Genomic DNA, 18676 nt, shown 5'->3' with positions numbered 1-18676 from the left:
GGCTATCATCAGAAAATCTACAAACAACAAATAATGGAGAGGGTGTGGAGAAAAGGGAACCCTCTTGCACTGTTGGTGGGAATGTAAATTAATACAGCCACTATGGAGAACTGTATGGAGGTTTCTTAAAAAACTACAAATAGAATTACCATATGACCCAGCAATCCCACTCCTGGGCATATACCCAGAGAAAACCATAATTCAAAAAGACACATGCACCCCAACGTTCATTGCAGCACTATTTACAATAGCCAGGTCGTGGAAGCAACCTAAATGCCCATCGACAGACGAATGGATAAAGAAGATGTGGCACATATATACAATGGAATATGACTCAGCCATAAAAAGGAACGAAATTGGGTCATTTGCAGAGACGTGGATGAATCTAGATACTGTCAGAGTGAAGTAAGTCAGAAAGAGAAAAACAAATATCGTATATTAACGCATATATATGGAACCTAGAAAAATGGTACAGATGACCGGTTTGCAGGACAGAAATTCAGACACAGATGTAGAGAACAAACGTATGGACACCAAGGGGGGAAGGTGGCGGGGGTTGGTGGTGTGATGAATGGGGAGATTGGGATTGACATATATACCTTAATATGTATTAAATGGATAACTAATAACCTGCAGTATAAAAAAATAAATAAAATAAAATTCAATAATTCAAAAAAAGTGTCCTGTGTAATCAGAATTTCATCTTTATTCATATATACACAACAAACATTTAATGTAGATCAATTTATGCATTATTATTGATGGTTAGTGCTTTGTATATTTTGTATAAAATTGTTTTCCCAATGTTAAATGTATAAAGAAATTCTCCTATATCCAAAGTTTTAAGTTTTTACCTTTAAATTAATTAATTTGAGGTATAGTGTTAAATAGTCAAGTTTCATCTTTATTGACATATACTCAACAAATTTTACTATAAATTATTTTCATCATTATTAATCATTTTGAACTCATTTTTTGTTTCCATTATGTTTTTACTCATGATTCATTTGGCCCTTGAACAGCGTGGGAGTTTAGGGGCATCGGCACTTCACCTAGTGGAAAATCCAAGTATAACTTATAGTTGGTCCTCTGTTCTGTGGTTTTGCTACCAACAATGGGTAGTGTAGTACTCTAGTGTTTACTACTGAGAAAAAGCCATGCATAAGTGGAACTGTCCATTTCAAATGCCTGTTGTTCAAGGATCCTCTGTATTTAGCAGTCTATTTTGTTAGTTTTAAAAATATAAGGATTTTCTGCTCATATTCTTGTTATGAAATTCTAACTTAAACTCATTGTGGTCTATGAAAAATGATGCATCATTTTAATCCTTTAAACATTTTTGAGACCTACTCTATGGCCTAATCTATGGTCAACATCTATATGTGCTTGTAAAGTGTGTAATCTGCCTTTGTTGGGTAAGATGTTCTATATGTGTTCGTTTTTTCATCAGCTATTCATAACTTCTGTAACATTACTAATCAATTTATAAGATGTACTTTAAAATCTTCTCGAATGACTATGAAGACATTTCTTCCTGAGTAGCATCCACTCACTGCTGCTGTTGAAAATTCTCCCTTTGCTCTGCCATTCATTTGAAAGTGTGTAATCTATTTTACTCTATTCGTCCTTAAGATTTCTGCTGTTTCTTTATAATATTGATTTCTAGGTATAGATTTCTCTTCTGTATTCTGCTTGAGATTTATTGGTATTTTTTTAACCTCTAACTGCATTTTTGTCATCAGTTTTAACAAAATCTCAACCACTATCTCACTATATATTACTTTTCTCCCCCATTCTCTCTCTCTTCTTCTAGAACTTTAATTCAATATATGTTCAACCTTCTAATTCTACTGTTTTCTATATTTTTATCTTTATGCCTGTCTGTGCTCTATTTTTTTTTTTTTTTGCGGTATGCTGGCCTCTCACCGCTGTGGCCTCTCCTGTTGCGGAGCACAGGCTCCGGACGCGCAGGCCCAGCGGCCATGGCTCACGGGCCGAGCCGCTCTGCAGCATGTGGGATCCTCCTGGACCGGGGCACGAACCCATGTTCCCTGCATCGGCAGGCGGACTCTCAATCACTGCACCACCAGGGAAGCCCTGTGCTCTATTCTTGACAATTCTTTCTGAGCTATTTCAGGTTAGTAATTCTATTTTCATCTTTGTCTAATCTGTTATTAACTTTATTCACTGTGACTTTAATTTTGGTGTTTTCATATTTCTCACTTTTAGAAGTTGTATTTAGGTCTTTTTCAGATGTCATTTTTTTAAGGTTAATGTTCCCCGGAGTGCTTTTTTTTTTTTTCACACACACACACACACACACACTGTATTTTATTTTTACAAGAGGTAAATAAACTGACACCAAGCATTGTAAATGGATGACCACAACAAAAGCAATAATGATTGCAATTACCAAACATGAAACACACTATGTCATAATATTGACATTCAGTCCAGGAATCCTCCACTGGAACAGCTCCTTTACTTTGCAGTAAAAATTGATTTGTATATTTTTTGCCTCTGAGTCCTTGTGAGATTTTTTTTTTTATTATTCAAACAGAAAGTCACAAAAATTATAATCATCCTCATCAGTTCACTCAGTCCCGTGTAATTAATTTTTTTTCATCTTGATCTTTTGTTAGCACTTTTATGAATTCATCAGTTTTCCATTAGAGTTCTGAAAATGCTTATTCATTCAGTTCAGCAGTATAGTCAGTTACCAGAAACCTGTACTTTTCAGAGTCTTTTCTATGAATTCCTTGAAGATGAAACCCTTTTATAGGAACATATTTGCAAAAGCATCGAGTACACCCAGAACTGTCTGTAAATGACAAAAGACTTAAAAATGACCACGGTTAAAGATTTGGTGAAAGTTCATAATAATGCAATTGACAAGGAAATTTAGTAATTTCTGAGATATACATTTTAAAGTAATAACTAGAATTATGACATAACATGGGAGTGCTTTTAAAGCTTGTTTTTATTTCAGCATAATTTTTTTTGCAATCTATATTTTATTTTACTAATAGTATTATCCCAATAATTAAAGTATTTTTTCTCTTATCTATTGTTTATTAGTCATGGTGTCTTATATCTTTGCTTGCTTGTTGATCTGTTTATATTTGACTATATGTTTGTCATTGTACTTGAAAAACAATATTTAGGTGTAATTCAAACACTGGAATTAAGTGAATTTCCTCTACATTTGCATTTGATTTTGCCAGGTACTTTAGCAAACAGTCCATAACAACATTAATCGAAGTTCAAGGTATGAGAGTCCATGAAAGTCCAGTACTATTTCCATCTTTCATGAAATTACATGCAAGCACTTGCCCATTAACTCTTCTTTGTTACTTTGAGTGTGTAAACTTTTCAGTTCCCAGCTTATTGTGAGGAGGGTTTGACTAGACCTGCTTGTGTGGGTCTTGGTCTTTGATTTGTTTTTTTTTAAATTTCTTTTATTTTTTAAATTTTATTTATTTTTTATTTTTTTAACATCTTTATTGGAGTATAATTGCTTTACAGTGGTGTGTTAGTTTCTGCTTTATAACAAAGTGAATCAGCTATACATATACATATATCCCCATATCTCCTCCCTCTTTGATTTCTATACCTCTCACTTTATATGCTCATTAAAACAGAAGTTTGAATTTTGTGGGTTCAGCAAATTTCCACAGAACAGTAGTAACTGTCTAACTGGACACCCATTATTCCTTCAGTTTGGGCCTGGTATTCACTCCTACATTTGCATTTCTTCAAGGCTTTTAAGGTTTTTAGCCATTTTAAACAGGTTTCTTTCGGTTGTTTTTGGTGGGAAGATGGGCATGAAATCCTAGTCACTGTTAATGAAATCCCTTATCTACATCTCTATTAAGATCATTGGGAGCATATATATTTGACTCCCATTTCTTCGCATGCTACTCTTTATCCTTTACTTTGTAAAAAAGTTACATTAAAGTTTTTAAAATAAAATAAAGTGTTGTAAAACTTTAATTAACAATAAATTAAAGTTACCCAGATGCTAAGGCACTAATAAAGCTGTTATACTATTTTCGTTTCTTTTTCCCTGTTTTCTGCATATTACTTTTCAGATGCATGAAGAAATTTCATGAGGTTGCAGTCATAAACCATGCATTAGAGGAAGGATTAAGTTCTTGGCAGCTCTGAAAATAAGCTATAACCTGTGTATATTTATATATAGGGAGAGGATCCTTAATTTTATAACATTTTCAAGTGGGCTTATCATAATCCATAAAAGACTGAGAATTGTATTAGCTTTCAATTCTGATACTTTTGCAAAAATTTTACTATATTGTAGTGCTTTCTATGCCAACAGAGAAACTTTGAAGTATTGTGAAAACTGTCTCACAACCCCTTGTGTTTCTCTGCAGGACTCTGCCGTGCCTTTCTCTCAGTGATGAATGCCTGGGTCCAGTTCTTCATGTGTTACGGGGAGCACAGCAGTGACGTACCTCCTTCTTAGGAGCTATCACCCCCGGGGCAGAGATGGGATTAGGTTGATGGGACTCTTATACCATGGATGAATAGGATTTGAGATGTTTTTCCACCAGGGTCTGATGGCTTGCAACAAAATCAAGTCACTAGGCCTTTTCTGCATGCAGAGAACCTTCTGGGACATAAAGGCCTTTGCCTTGAGTAGGAAGCAGGAGAACAGAAGTCGTCCACAGTGTCAGGATTTCACTGAGAGTTTGCTGGGGCTCAAGAGACCTGAGAGCATAATGGTCAGTGGAGAGCCTCATTCTTCCCTTTCCTTTCTCTGGCAGTGCCCTCCACACACTCAGGAGAGACAGCTACTCAGTCTGCATGACAACTTCTAGAAAGAAGTGGGAGCAGCAAGGGTCTCAACAGGGGGCTAAGACCAAAGGGTGAAGACATGCAGGCTCCAGTCAATGAGGGAGAGGAAGGAGGAAATAGAGAGCTCCCAGCTTTGATGCTTGTAGGGATTATTGAATTAGGTGGGTTTGAGGTTCTGGGACACAGTGACCCTGTCCCCATCCCTGTTGCCCTGGGTTCCCATTTCCACGGCCAGTAATGACTCAGCAGCTGTGCAGAATATTGCGCTGAAGCCTTGGGTTACTGTCTTCCCCCACATCACTGGCAGTTAGTGGGCAAGCCTCTTGGGCAGCCTTGGGTGATGAAACCTAGCACAGCAGCAGGAGAATGGGAATGCGAATTCTCAAGCCCCCACCCTCACCCTTCCTTCCTCTTTCAGGGGCTCAAAGTCTGGCAGGAGGAAGACCAGCAGCAACTGACTGGGCAGACTTCCCAGGACGATGCAGCCACTCCTGCTCCTGGTGGTCCTTCTCCTGCCTCCCAGGGCTAGGGCAGGTGAGTGACCGTCCCCATCCTCAGGGGCCAACCCCATCCCATAGACTCTGGAGCCAGACCACTCAGGCACTCCCTAACCCTGTATCATTGGGCAGCTTGTATGAGTTCAGAGTTCCTCAGCTCCATCATCTATAAAACAGGAATTATGTCAGGCCTACCTCAGAGAGCTGACATGAGAGTTAAATGACTCAGTGTACATAAAATTCCTGGAGTCGTCCTGGCACGTACTACTTGCTATATAAACATGCTCTCTGAACTCATTCTGCAGCTCCTGTGGCAGAGCCTAGGAGATAAAGATACAGCAATAGCAGGCCCGCCGGCTCATCCTTAGAGCCTTAAATTCATGAGCTGCCCGTGAGCTGGACTCACAGGGATCTGGAGACTCCCTGAGGAAGAAAGTAGCACGGGACTGCAGGGAGAGGCTGCTCAGAGGGCTCCGGATCTGCCATCCCCACAGCAGAGGAACCTTCCTCATTATGGGAGGCTGCAGCTGGCCTTGCCTTCTGGGGAGGTGGGAGGGAGCTGAGGCTGGGATGGGGAGCCAGCGGCGTTTCCTGCAGACTCCTGGAGCCTCCCCCAAGGCTGGTGCCCTGCAGACCCAGTTCTCATGAACCACCAGCTTCTCCGGCCCGTGTAGCACCTCTCCTGCCTCGCCATCTTCTAACATTTCTGGAGCCACCAAGCCGAAGCCCACACACCTGTCAGTGCAGAGATAAGTGCCTAATGCTTCCTTCCAGGGCAGATCATCGGAGGCCAAGAGGCCAGGCCCCATTCCCACCCTTACATGGCATATGTTCAGATCCAGACACCAGTGGGTCTGATCACTTGTGGGGGATTTCTGGTGCGAGAAGACTTTGTGATGACAGCAGCTCGCTGCTCGGGAAGGTGAGTCACTAAGGGGCTTCTGGGCACCAGCAGAGCAGGTCCAGAAGATTTCATGAGAGGAGCCATTGAAAGCAGGGTTCTAGCAATAAAGGGGTGAAAAAAGAGCAGCTAGGGCTTGGGGAGCAGGGAGCAGGCCATTGTAAATGGGGAGAAACGAGGACCTGATCAAAAAGAGCAAGATGGGGAGATGGAAGGCACACATTGGGGCTCAAAATATGAATTCAAGCTCCTTTTTTATTGTAGGGGAGGCCAAATATAAGGTCACTGAGTTTCCTACCACCCACAGCTCAAGGCTGTGGAGACCAAGGGCATAGAGCCCAGTGCCAGAGCCCTCCTGTCCCCACCTCCCTTGGCTGAGGTCTCGCCACCCTGGGCTGTCACGTGACCTGCATCGGGGAGTGCAGTTCCTGCAGCTCAGACCTACTTCTAGGCTCCCTTTCCTTTGCAGACAAATAAGTGTCATCCTGGGGGCCCACAACATCAGCAGGTTGGAAGGGACTCAGCAGCGCATACCGGTGCTCAGAGCCATCCCCCACCCCGGGTACAATCAGCGGAACCACCAGAATGACATCATGTTACTGCAGGTACCGACCCTCTGGTACTTCACCCGGGCGGCTCCCTCCCAGCTTGGGGGACCAGGGAGGGGGAAGCCGAGCAGACTCCCAGGGTGGTGGTAGGCATGGGGTGAGCATGGCATAGACAGTCCCTGAGTGCCTGCATGCTTCCTGCCAGCTGAGAAGCAGAGTCAGACATACTCGAGCTGTGAGGCCGGTGGCTCTGCCGCAGACCCAGGGCAGGCTGAGTCCTGGGACCCTGTGCACCGTGGCCGGCTGGGGCCTTCTCGGCCTGAACAGGAGAACAGACACGCTCCAAGACGTGCAGCTGACAGTGCAGAGGAATGGGGAGTGCCGTAGACGCTTCATGGTCTACACTGGCCGAACACAGATTTGTGTGGGCGACCCAAGAGAGAGGAAATGCACCTTCCTGGTAAGACCACGGGCATCTGCCGACACTGTCCGAGACAAAGGGACGTGGGCAGACTGGGAAGTGGGGACAGACTACATCCCCATGGCCTCAGTCTGGGGCCCAGAGCAGAGTGAGGTGGGGGACTTTTCCCCGTCAATCCGGTCTCTGGGGGAATAGCAGGTGCACCAGACACAGGGCGTACATGTGCAGCGTTTTCCTGGGGCCGGTGAAGGTACCTTGGCCTGGGTTGTTCTGGAGAATAACCATAGCCAGGGCTGAAGCCCAGTGATGGAAAAATCCAGAAGCTCGACTTCTGCTGCCCCTCCGCCTCCCATCTCACACACAGCCAGCAGTGGAAGGAGCCCACCCATGCCTGTTTTCTCTGAGGGAGGGCCATAGGGCCTCAGGAGGGGGGAGGCCTGGAGAATGGAGGCCCGGCTTAGTGTCCCTTCCTCTGCTTGCCCACAGGGGGACTCCGGTGGCCCTCTTGTGTGTAACAACGTGGCCCAGGGCATCGTCTCCTACGGAAACGACTTTGGGACTCCTCCAGCAGTCTTCACCAGGATTTCCAGCTTCCTGCCCTGGATACGGAGAACGATGAGACGCTTCAAAGAGTGGGGGCTGGAGTGACACCCCCTGTCACTGACTCCCCTTCTCTGGGGCAGAGCCCAGATCCAGGGCGGTTCCCAGAGCCTTAGTAAACATCCACATCTAGAGTGGAAATAACCGATTCCTCATTTGTTCATTAAACATGATTCAATACGCAGCAAATGTGTGCCAGGACTGAGTGTGAGCTCCTCCAGGAAAATGGGGTCTCTTCCCCAGGACAAGTGAATCCCCGTCGCCCCCATCCTGGGAGTCAGGGTGAGCTTCTTCTCTCCTCCAAGCCATGCATTCCTCCATCTCCCCTCCACCCGCTCTGGGGAGTGATGGAAGGACCTATCTCTTCCCAGAGTAAGGCTCCTTATTCTCCACCCTACCAGAGACTCTCCTTTAGGTATTAAAGTGTACGCCAAAACTGTGTGCCGCTGGCATGGGTAGGACAGGCAGATCAAAGGGATGATTGAAATTCCATACAAGGCCCAATTGAACATATGGTTAACAATTCTCAAATCACTGAGAAACAATTAACTTTTAATAGACGACATTGAAACAAAATAGAGAATCATTGGGGAAAAAAGATAAAGTTGGGTCCACACTTCTCATCATAATCCGAAATCACACTCAGATGGGATCAAAGATCTAAATGTAAAAAAATCAATCCATACAAGTACTAGACGAAAAAAAATAATTTACTTTCTTAAAAATATCTAACAAAACACCCATATCAAAGCTGTGCTATTCACAATGCCCAAGAGATGGGAGCTACCCAAGTGTCTATGGACAGCCAGAGTTTCTGAAACCTTTACCCATACCAGCCCTGACTGTACTATAGACCAATGTTCTCATTTTCAATGTGATGAGGGTCTCCTTCTGGTTTCGTTACTCTAAAATGATACAATACAGTATGTTGCCTAAAATAACTTGACTTTATACTAAAGATTAGCTTATGACTGATACATCAATATTATATTCAAATAATAGATTTCTGAAGTCACATAGCTTAAAACCGTGCTTTTAACACGTCAAGGTAACTGTAAAGAATCAGCTGGGAAGTTCTTCTCTGTTCATCAAAATGGTAATTACTCCTCGCAGTGTGACATTTCCCACCTGAATTTTTGTAGTTTCCATAATCTTGAATAATCACTGAACACGTGTCAAAGCGACTGATATGCAGAAATGCTTTGGTAAATTTGATCATTCTTTTATAGCTATTTCTTGCCAGAAACTCATTTGCCTAACATTCAGTGTAAGTCATTTATCAACAAAATTTTAATCAATAATACATCTTGGAAATTACTCAGTCATTTTTCCTATATTTGCTCCCACCTAGCCATAGGAATTCTCTCTTGCTTGTATGTTCTGGGGGAAAACAGTCTCATTGTTAAATGTTTGCATTGGCAGGTGGAAAGAATACTTGACGATGGAGGGGGGAGGAGAGAGCTGTGGAAGAGCCCTCGTCCAGCCCTTCCTCTCTGTGACATTTACTTAGAGCCCCAGAGCACCGCCCAGGTCAGGACTCAGTCCCCAAGAAACTCCCAGGGCAGACCCACTCTCCTCTAAGCCTCTCCCTGCCAGTCAGCACTTCCAAGGCAGCTCTCTGCCTCCAGCGGCCCTGCCAGAAACGTTTCTACAGACCTCACCGTGCTCACCTCCAGAGGACAATTCCCTTCATGACCATCCCAGAAGCCACTTCCACCGCCTCTCACAGCTCAGCACCCTCCCCTGATAAGTAAACCGCAGCAGCAGAGCTTTGGCAAGAAACCATTTTGCACACCAAAAACTAGAGGAAAAGAGCACAACTCCTCCCACTTTCTTTCTCCACTTTCCACCTCTGTGCCTTGGAAACCCTACTGACTTGTCTGGAAAGTCACAAAACCATGGCAAGCTCATGGACAGAAACCCCACCGGGAACTTCTCTCCTGACCCCATAGCTCAGGCAGACTTCCGGTCCCCCAGAGGCCTGGTGCCTGTGCCCTGGGGCAGAGCGTCAGAGTCAGGAGAAGCTGATTTGTCATAACTATAGCAACGTCACAGAAGTGAGGTCTGGTAACCTTGATAATGGTTGTCTGAGTTTGTCTGGGAAATGGTGGGTGCCCCAGGGGAAAGCCACCTGAACCTCGGGTTGGAGAAGAGAGGGCAGCCTAGGACTGCCTAAGGAAATGTCTTTCTTATAGAAATGTGAAAAAACTCTCAGAAGTGGATGAAATCTTCCAAATACATTATGAACCATTTCAAGGTTTTAGTTGGCATGACCCCCAGAACAACTAAAAAACCCATTAGACTGATATCCTTTTATGATTACGTTTTCAAGTTTCTACTGAATTTCCAGAAGTATAATTTCCTCTGGCTACAGTGTGATTCACTGTTTTGTGTATAGAAAAGTTCTATATCATTTCAACAATCCAGAAAAGTTGCCGGGTTAGTGCTTGAGTGTACAATTACAACGTTGACTGTTAGTATGTGTTTCAGTCGTAGCCAGCCTGTGATATGGTCTGAATGACCTCACCTCCGGGTATTGACACTGGAGAGTGAAAGCCTTTGCTGGCATGACAGTCATCACTGAGATTTCAAATTCCCAAGCAAGGAGAGACCAGATGACTAATGAAAGCCAGTAGGAGTGCACCCACCTCACCTTTTCTACCACAAATAATTGTGAAGCATGGTGCCCAAAACGTCATGGAGGAGGAAACGATCCACAGCAAATCCCTGGGGGGAAAGACAACCCACATCCTGATGCAGACAAAAGACCCAGACCAGGTAAAACGGCAAGTGCCCCATGGTCTGCAGGATGGCTCTGGTAGACCAGCTGTTTGTCCATCGAGTTTCATCACGTCTCATGGTTTTCAAATTGTGGAACTGCCTAGAAGGGAAAGAAAAGAAAGAGATCAAACCTCCACCCCACACCATTTAATCAGAGCTATGCATCTGTTTTAAATATTTGGCATGTGTCCAAATTTTACTTAAGGAAAATATTCATGACTGTAGAAAGAAAAATTTTGAAATACACTGATAGACACTAACCATTAAAAACTACGAGGCCAGGTAGTGACCAACACAGCCATGTGGCGTGTTCTTCACAGGAACTGGACCCTGGTCTCCCAACTCCCAGCCAGCATTCTCTCAATCAGAATGTTCTGTTCTTCAACTGTATTCTCTTCCAGTCCCTCTGGCCATAGGGCCATTCAGCCTGCTGCTCTTAGATCTATTTGTATCACGGGACCAAGTGATCATCCCATCTGTTTCTTTGAAATGAAATCTCTCTCCTTGGGGCTTTCCAGTCATCCGTACGTCTCAGTAAATTGATAGTGTTTGACTAACCTGAGTTTCTTCTGGAATCTCTGTATCCTCTCTTGTGGAAATTCTCCTCAGAGCCTAAGGCTGGGACCTCCTAGACCAAGCCACAAGTTGAGTGTTCTCAAGCCTCATGCCAAACTCACCTGTCAGGCAATGAAGAATACCAGACCAGTGGGAGAAGATCCCATCCTCCACTCTAGGGAGTGGCTCCACTGAGGGTCAGGACGAGGGATGTGGTTTCTGGAGGCAATTCCGCAAATATTTCCTCTGCATCCCCATTCTTCTCAATACAGTGAGTTTTATAGAAAGGCCAGAGGGGGATGCCCAGGTGGGGGCAGTCACTTTTAACTGGGGCTCTTCTTTCCTTGAAAACAAGAACAGAGGCCCTCCCCAGGCTTCAGGCATCTTTCAGTTGTCCCAGATGCCGTCGATACTCCACCCAGATGAGGAAATTTGCTTCTCATTTCTTTCTTTAGCTTACAAAATGGCCAAAAGTATGGAGCGTTAGGCCTCTCTAGCGTACCTGTACATTCAGGAAAAGGTAGGAGGAACCTTGGCTTCAATTTGGTGGTCAGGGGCAGAGGATGAATTCAGGCAGGCTTGTTTGTGATGACTTGCCCCCTCCAGCTCTCCCTTCATCCCTTCTTCTTTTCTTACAGTCTCCATTTGTATAGGTTTTGTCTACTGCCTATTAAGGTGTAAGTGATAAATGAGGTATAAGACTGATGATATGACCGTGCTCAAGACTCTTGCATTTATTTAAGAATCTCTTGCAAATTCATAGCGACACAAAGTAGAATGGTGATTCCCAGGGGCTAGGGGGAAAGGGTAATGGGGAGTTACTGTTTAGTGGGTTCAGAGTTTCAATTTGGGAAGGTGAAAAATTTCTTAAGATGGTTAATGGTGAAGGTTGCACAACGATGTGCATGTACTTAATGCCATTGAACTGCACACTTAAAATTGGTTAATAGGTAAATTTTCCATTAGGTATATTTTACCACATAATTTAATTAGTAATTTAAACAGTAATTAAAAAAAAGAATCTTTTGCAATTCAATTGAAAAAAGCCCTAATGGTAGAAGATGTTATTTGGAGAAAGTGGTCAGCTACCTCTTCTGCACATGGACAGCACTGTTGAAGCTACTTTTCCCTTAAGAGCACTTAGCTTTCTAGATCAAGGAGAAGAGGCCCCATGTCTGAATGATGTCATAGACCCCAGAAGTAGCTCCATCCCAGCACTTCTCACATGTGGACATAACACAGAAGGAGCAGCTGTGGGAGAGAATGAGCCAGAGGTGCTATCTGAAGAGAGGGCTGGACTGGAAATAAAATGATGAGATCTAGGAGAGAAGGGAAGGAGGCATGGGGGAAATCTTGCCCATTCTTCTATGATACTTTATCCTACTTGGAGTTCACTGAGCTTCTTGGTTTTGAACATTAATGCTTCAGGGTTTTTTTTTTTTCCCATCAATATTGTGAAATTTTCAACCATCTCCCCTGCTTCTGGGACTCCCTAAACATATGTTGCATGTAGTGTCCCACACATCTGACACCCTGTTCGTTTTCCTTCTTCCTTTTTTACTTCTGTTCACTGAAAAGTTCTGAAGCAATTACAAATTTGTTAGTGTTAACTTCACAAGAGCAGCCAGCTGCTCTTCTGGAAGGATCGCTAAGCTCAGACACAGGTGCCTTTTGCCCTGGGTCTGTGCAGCAGAGCTAGCTGTGGGTCAGGTGAGATAGGAGGAGGAGGGGAGTGGAAGGAGAGCAGAGACAACGGTTGATCGCTATTACGTGCATCCATGGGGAACCCTGGAAGAAGGGAGGCCTGAGCCATGTGTGGGGTGGAAGTGTAGTCCAAGGTGGGGTCCAAATAGCTCAGAGGAAAACTGCCTATCAGAAAAATGTGAGAGCACTGCCAAATGCACAGGAAACCAGCTGCAGAAACTGTGAAAACTCCCATGGTTCTATGTGACAAGATTCGTTAAAATGATAAACACCTCCTTTGGGCTAAAATTATAGTCTATCATCGTTGATTTTCTGTACTTCCCAAACATCATAAATAATAGTTTATAGGTGCGTTAAAGACCAGTGTGTCAACACAGTTATTTAATAAATTACTGCAACATTGCTGAGCATACTTGTGGTTTGCAAATTGGCCGTGGGGAGGAGAGGTAAATTATCAAAGGTAAGAGGCAATATATCCCCTTTAAGGAACTGTCATTCTTGAGGCAGAGAATGAAAATGAGAAGATATATGTTCTACCTTGTGGGTAATGACTGAGCCAATGATGCAAAAACAGCTTAAACCTTATGTTCAGTTTGAGATAAGGTTCTAGAAGTCTTCTCATATCTGTACTAAATTATAAAAGAACAGATAGAAGTAATCTAAACTGTCTGGCTGATTGCCTGTATTCTAAGTAGAATCATAGCTTGGAACTTGCCCTTCTAAAGGCTGACAACTCTAAGCACCTGTGTGCAGAGAACTGCGTGAGCAAATATGCCTGGTTCCTCACCAGGAGCAAGGAGCCTTGGGGGGCAGAACATTTGCCCACATCATGGTCATCCCTGGAGCCCAGATTACCTGGGCCAGGTGGGAGAGGAGTGACCTGGAAAACTTAGAATGAATGACAAAGTTTGTTTATCCTCTTTCCGTCTCTACCTGATGCTTCCCAACTACTTTAATATTGGGGTCTTTTAAACCTTTGAAATATCAACAAGTTGAGAATAATACTGGCTTTATAAGGGCTACCTGGAACTGGACCACACAATAAACTCAGGTGCATTTGTCTGTCAAACCCCTCTTCTTAAACTCTCCTATTCTGTCATCACCTTATCTTCCTGGTACTCTCATCAATACCCCACCTCCACTTCATCCTCAATCTCTGGTCCTCACCCCCTTCCCCAACAGTTTGCAGTTGCCTGAAACTACCAAGAAATTGATGGATGGCTAGGCTCTTGGCTAATGTGTTTTAGGAAAGACTTTTTCTTGGTACTTTTGCATTTAGAACAACGACAAAAAACCTCTTCAGCTATCAAAAAAAAACTCCGAAGCTCTGCAAAGAGTATAATTGGATAGTTGTATGCTTTTTTGGTTTTTTTTCTAGGAAGTAGACAGTTACCGAATGACAAACAAAAAGCACGGTGGGGTCAGATTTATGCTCTTGGAGGACTGAACTTAGAGGAAGGGGACACCATTTCTGATTAATGCCCAAACCCCCCAAAGCCCTTCCTCCATTCAGAGTTCAGGATTTTCTCTAGGTGAACGTGATCATGCTGACTACCAAGGGCCCAAGAATGGGGTTCTTGCAACACCCTCACCATACAGACTTTTCTGATGAAAGCTCATGTCTTGAGAATCAGTAGAACCAGGAGTAAATTGGTGGGCCCTGAGCCTGCCCTTTGAAACTCAGGATTGCAAAAACCTGGAAGGAGAAATCACACGCCACTGCAGGCCTGCTCAGCTTTTCAGAGAATATGCTGCTGCTCCTGTGCTTAGTGGCCAATCTCCTACCTCCAGGGCTGAAAGAGGTAAGTGACTCTCCCTATCCTCAGAGGCCTGGCTTATTCCAGCAGCAGCACTTCCCCAGTGCCCCAGCAAGACTATTGCTATGATTGTTCCTTGCCTCAGTCCGTTCCCAGAAATTTGCTAAACCCCAGACCTGCCACTGGGTATATAGTGCACAGATTACAGGAAAGACTCCCACGGAGACCTGGTGGGTCTTCTCCTCTCCATAGGTCACACCTTGGCACATGGAAAGTTACTTATAATTAGGATGGCACAGGATCCTGGTGTGGAGGGAAAGCTGAAAATGAGGCTTATAACTTCCCATTCTCCAAAGCTAAGAGTGGGTTCCTCTATCCCAAGAGCTATTGTCTAGACCAAGAATGAAAGAGCTATCTTACACTGTTTCCTAGATGTCACCTTCTCACTCTCCCCACTTTCTTGAGGCACCCTGCTCCACCAGGGCGGATATATCCAGAACCTAAGTGGGCCTCTCAGTGTTGCCTCACCACTGATCATGGCCCTAATGGAAGCTGGCTTCCACCCAGGCCCCCTCCTCCCATTTCCCAACCTCACTCTGATTTCTAATCCTGTACAGGTGTTCCTCTTTATCTTGATGGCTAAATTCCTTAAAAAGATAAACCTGTGCTGAGGTTCAGGCTGCATTAGGACCAAAAGCAATTTGGGGGACTGTTCATTCACTTATCCAACAAGTATTTGTGGGACATTTACTATGTGCCTGACTCATGATGGGGGAGAAAGAAGCCAGAGCATTCTGCTCCATGAGCTCAAATTTTCAGGGTTTAGAAACCAGTCTCACCTGGAAGTAAGCAGGACACAGGGGGTCTGAAAATCTCAGGGACAAAGAAATAACCAGGGTAGGTCAGAGAGATTTATTTCCAGGTCTTCTAGATGGTTTATCTGGAAGACAGATCCCTTCCCCTTCACATGTATTTGAAGTGCTCCAGAACAAGGGCTGAGCTCCTCATCTCTACAGGGAGATAAGAGCTAAGCAAGGAAACAGGTCATGCTGCCAGCCCGCCATGCTGCCCAGGGAAGCCTGGAGCCCCCATCTCATTGTGCTGAGTCCCTGAAGACCACTGCAGACTATCCTCTGGACATCCCATTGTTTTAGGTCACCAGGCAGTGCCCGTCCTGTTTCCTATGAACAGAGAGATCCAGGGAAATTTTCTCTTTCAGGAGAGATCAAATGAGGCAGAAAGACCAGACCGCAAGCCCCACCCTACATGGTCTCTGTATGTTTCTATGACAACAAACAAGACTGGAGCAGATGTAGGGGTTTCCCGGCATAAGACAACTTCGTGTTGACTGCGGCTCACTGGGACAGAAGGTGAGGAGCGCAAAAGAGTCTTGTCTTTCTGGGAACCCGTAGTACCGTCCCAGGGCTTGTAACTCAGGAAGGTCCCTGAGCCGGCAGAGCCAGTGGCTAGTCAGTGGAGTCATCTGATCTGCTCCCGCCAGGGCAAAGTGAGTGTGGGATACTGGGGGGGGGGGAGTGTTTGGAGAGAGGCCTGTTAAATTTACGGATGTCAAAACGGTTTAGTAATGTTTTGTATCCACAACAAAAAATCCACAACAAAACCGTGGATTGTAATGTAGCCTGGGAAAATTATACCTCTGAAAATTCGGTGGAAACTTGAAAAAGCAATCTTATGTTTTAAAATTAATTAATTAATTTATTTTTGGCTGTGTTGGGTCTTTGTTTCTGTGCGAGGGATTTCTCTAGTTGTGGCGAGCGGGGGCCACTCACTATCGCGGCCTCTCTTGTTGCGGAGCACAGGCTCCAGACACGCAGGCTCAGTAGTTGTGGCTCACGGGCCTAGTTGCTCCACGGCATGTGGGATCTTCCCAGACCAGGGCTCGAACCCGTGTCCCCTGCATTAGCAGGCAGATTCTCAACCACTGCACCACCAGGGAAGCCCTATTTTTTTAATTGAAGTATAGCTGATTTACAATGTTGTGTTAATTTCTTTTGTACAGCAAAGTGATTCAGTTATACATAAATACATTATTTTTTAAAAATATTCTTTTTCATAATGGTTAATCATACGATACTGCATGTAGTTCTCTCTGTGCTACACAGTAGGACCTTGCTGTTCATCCATTCCATATATAATATCTTACATCTGCTAAGCCCAACCTCCCACTCCACCCCTCCCCCAACCCCCTCCCCCTTGGCAATCACAAGTCTGTTCTCTATGTTTGAGTCTGTTTCTCTTTCGTAGATAGGTTCATCTGTGTCATATTTTAGATTTCACATATAAGTGATATCATATGGTTTTTCTCTTTCATTTTCTGACTTATTTCACTTAGTATGATAAACTCTAGTTGCATCCATGTTACTGCAAATGGTGCTATTTCAGTCATAAAAAAGAACAAGTGGTATTCTATTGTATACGTGTACCACATCTTCTTTATCCATTCATCTGTTGATGGACATTTAGGTTGCTACCATGTCTTGCCTATTGTGAATAGTGCTGCTATGAACATAGGAGTGCAGGTATCTTTTAGGATTAGAGTTTTGTCTGGATATATGCCCAGGAGTGGTACTGCTGGCGAAAAAGCAATCTTGATGGGTATCAGACTAATGGGTATTTTAGTTGTTCTGGGAGTCATGCCAACTAAAATCTTGAAATGGTTCACAATGTATTTGGAAGATTTCATCCACTTCTGAGAGTTTTTTCACATTTCTATAAGAAAGACATTTCCTTAGGCAGTCCTAGGCTGCCCTCTCTTCTCCAACCCGAGGTTCAGGTGGCTTTCCCCTGAGGCACCTACCATTTCCCAGACAAACTCAGACAACCATTATCAAGGTTACCAGACCTCACTTCTGTGACGTTGCTATAGTTATGACAAATCGCCAGTGGCTAGCTTCTCCTGACTCTGACGCTCTGCCCCAGGGCACAGGCACCAGGCCTCTGGGGGACCGGAAGTCTGCCTGAGCTATGGGGTCAGGAGAGAAGTTCCTGGTGGGGTTTCTGTCCATGAGCTTGCCATGGTTTTGTGACTTTCCAGACAAGTCAGTAGGGCTTCCAAGGCACAGGGGTGGAAAGTGGAGAAAGAAAGTGGGAGGAGTTGTGCTCTTTTCCTCTAGTTTTTGGTGTGCAAAATGGTTTCTTGCCAAAGATCTTCTGCTGCGGTTTACTTATCAGGGGAGGATGCTGAGCTGTGAGAGGTGGTGGAAGTGGCTTCTGGGATGATCATGAAGGGAATTGTCCTCTGGAGGTGAGCACGGTGAGGTCTGTAGAAACGTTTCTGGCAGGGCCGCTGGAGGCAGAGAGCTGCCTTGGAAGTGCTGACTGGCAGGGAGAGGCTTAGAGGAGAGTGGGTCTGCCCTGGGAGTTTCCTGGGGACTGAGTCCTGACCTGGGCGGTGCTCTGGGGCTCTAAGTAAATGTCACAGAGAGGAAGGGCTGGACGAGGGCTCTTCCACAGCTCTCTCCTCCCCCCTCCATCGTCAAGTATTCTTTCCACCTGCCAATGCAAACATTTAACAATGAGACTGTTTTCCCCCAGAACATACAAGCAAGAGAGAATTCCTATGGCTAGGTGGGAGCAAATATAGGAAAAATGACTGAGTAATTTCCAAGATGTATTATTGATTAAAATTTTGTTGATAAATGACTTACACTGAATGTTAGGCAAATGAGTTTCTGGCAAGAAATAGCTATAAAAGAATGATCAAATTTACCAAAGCATTTCTGCATATCAGTCGCTTTGACACGTGTTCAGTGATTATTCAAGATTATGGAAACTACAAAAATTCAGGTGGGAAATGTCACACTGCGAGGAGTAATTACCATTTTGATGAACAGAGAAGAACTTCCCAGCTGATTCTTTACAGTTACCTTGACGTGTTAAAAGCACGGTTTTAAGCTATGTGACTTCAGAAATCTATTATTTGAATATAATATTGATGTATCAGTCATAAGCTAATCTTTAGTATAAAGTCAAGTTATTTTAGGCAACATACTGTATTGTATCATTTTAGAGTAACGAAACCAGAAGGAGACCCTCATCACATTGAAAATGAGAACATTGGTCTATAGTACAGTCAG

The 18676-nt window shown here is 44.1% G+C and overlaps 1 protein-coding gene across 2 annotated transcripts; it reads left to right on the top strand.

The window, feature by feature from the left end:
- The first annotated feature begins 2059 nt into the window (after positions 1-2059).
- LOC309817981 (cathepsin G-like) lies at positions 2060-7928 on the top strand. Of its 2 annotated transcripts, none has more exons than XM_082647317.1 (7): positions 2060-2137; positions 4392-4742; positions 5234-5349; positions 6087-6234; positions 6683-6818; positions 6967-7221; positions 7669-7928. In XM_082647317.1, exons 3-7 carry the CDS (start codon positions 5295-5297, stop codon positions 7828-7830), a joined length of 756 nt encoding a protein of 251 aa, XP_082503443.1. In that variant the 5' UTR covers positions 2060-2137; positions 4392-4742; positions 5234-5294; the 3' UTR covers positions 7831-7928. The 2 variants fall into 2 exon arrangements, with proteins under 2 accessions (XP_082503443.1, XP_082503442.1); XM_082647316.1 differs by having other exon boundaries at positions 4392-4976.
- The last annotated feature ends 10748 nt before the right edge of the window (positions 7929-18676 follow it).

The sequence above is a fragment of the Grampus griseus genome, assembly GCF_964374135.1.
Source record: "Grampus griseus genome assembly, chromosome: 2".
In the NCBI taxonomy this organism is placed as follows: Eukaryota; Metazoa; Chordata; class Mammalia; order Artiodactyla; family Delphinidae; genus Grampus; species Grampus griseus.
This window is presented reverse-complemented; position numbering and strand designations above follow the sequence as displayed.

What these genes read in the sequence shown, in the direction of transcription:
- LOC309817981 (XM_082647317.1), top strand. Translation starts at nt 5,295, where the DNA reads ATGCAGCCACTCCTGCTCCTGGTGGTCCTTCTCCTGCCTCCCAGGGCT. An exon ending in GCAGCTCGCTGCTCGGGAAG is followed by an intron (nt 6,235 to 6,682) that starts GTGAGTCACTAA and finishes TTTCCTTTGCAG; the next exon opens with ACAAATAAGTGTCATCCTGG. An exon ending in ATGACATCATGTTACTGCAG is followed by an intron (nt 6,819 to 6,966) that starts GTACCGACCCTC and finishes GCTTCCTGCCAG; the next exon opens with CTGAGAAGCAGAGTCAGACA.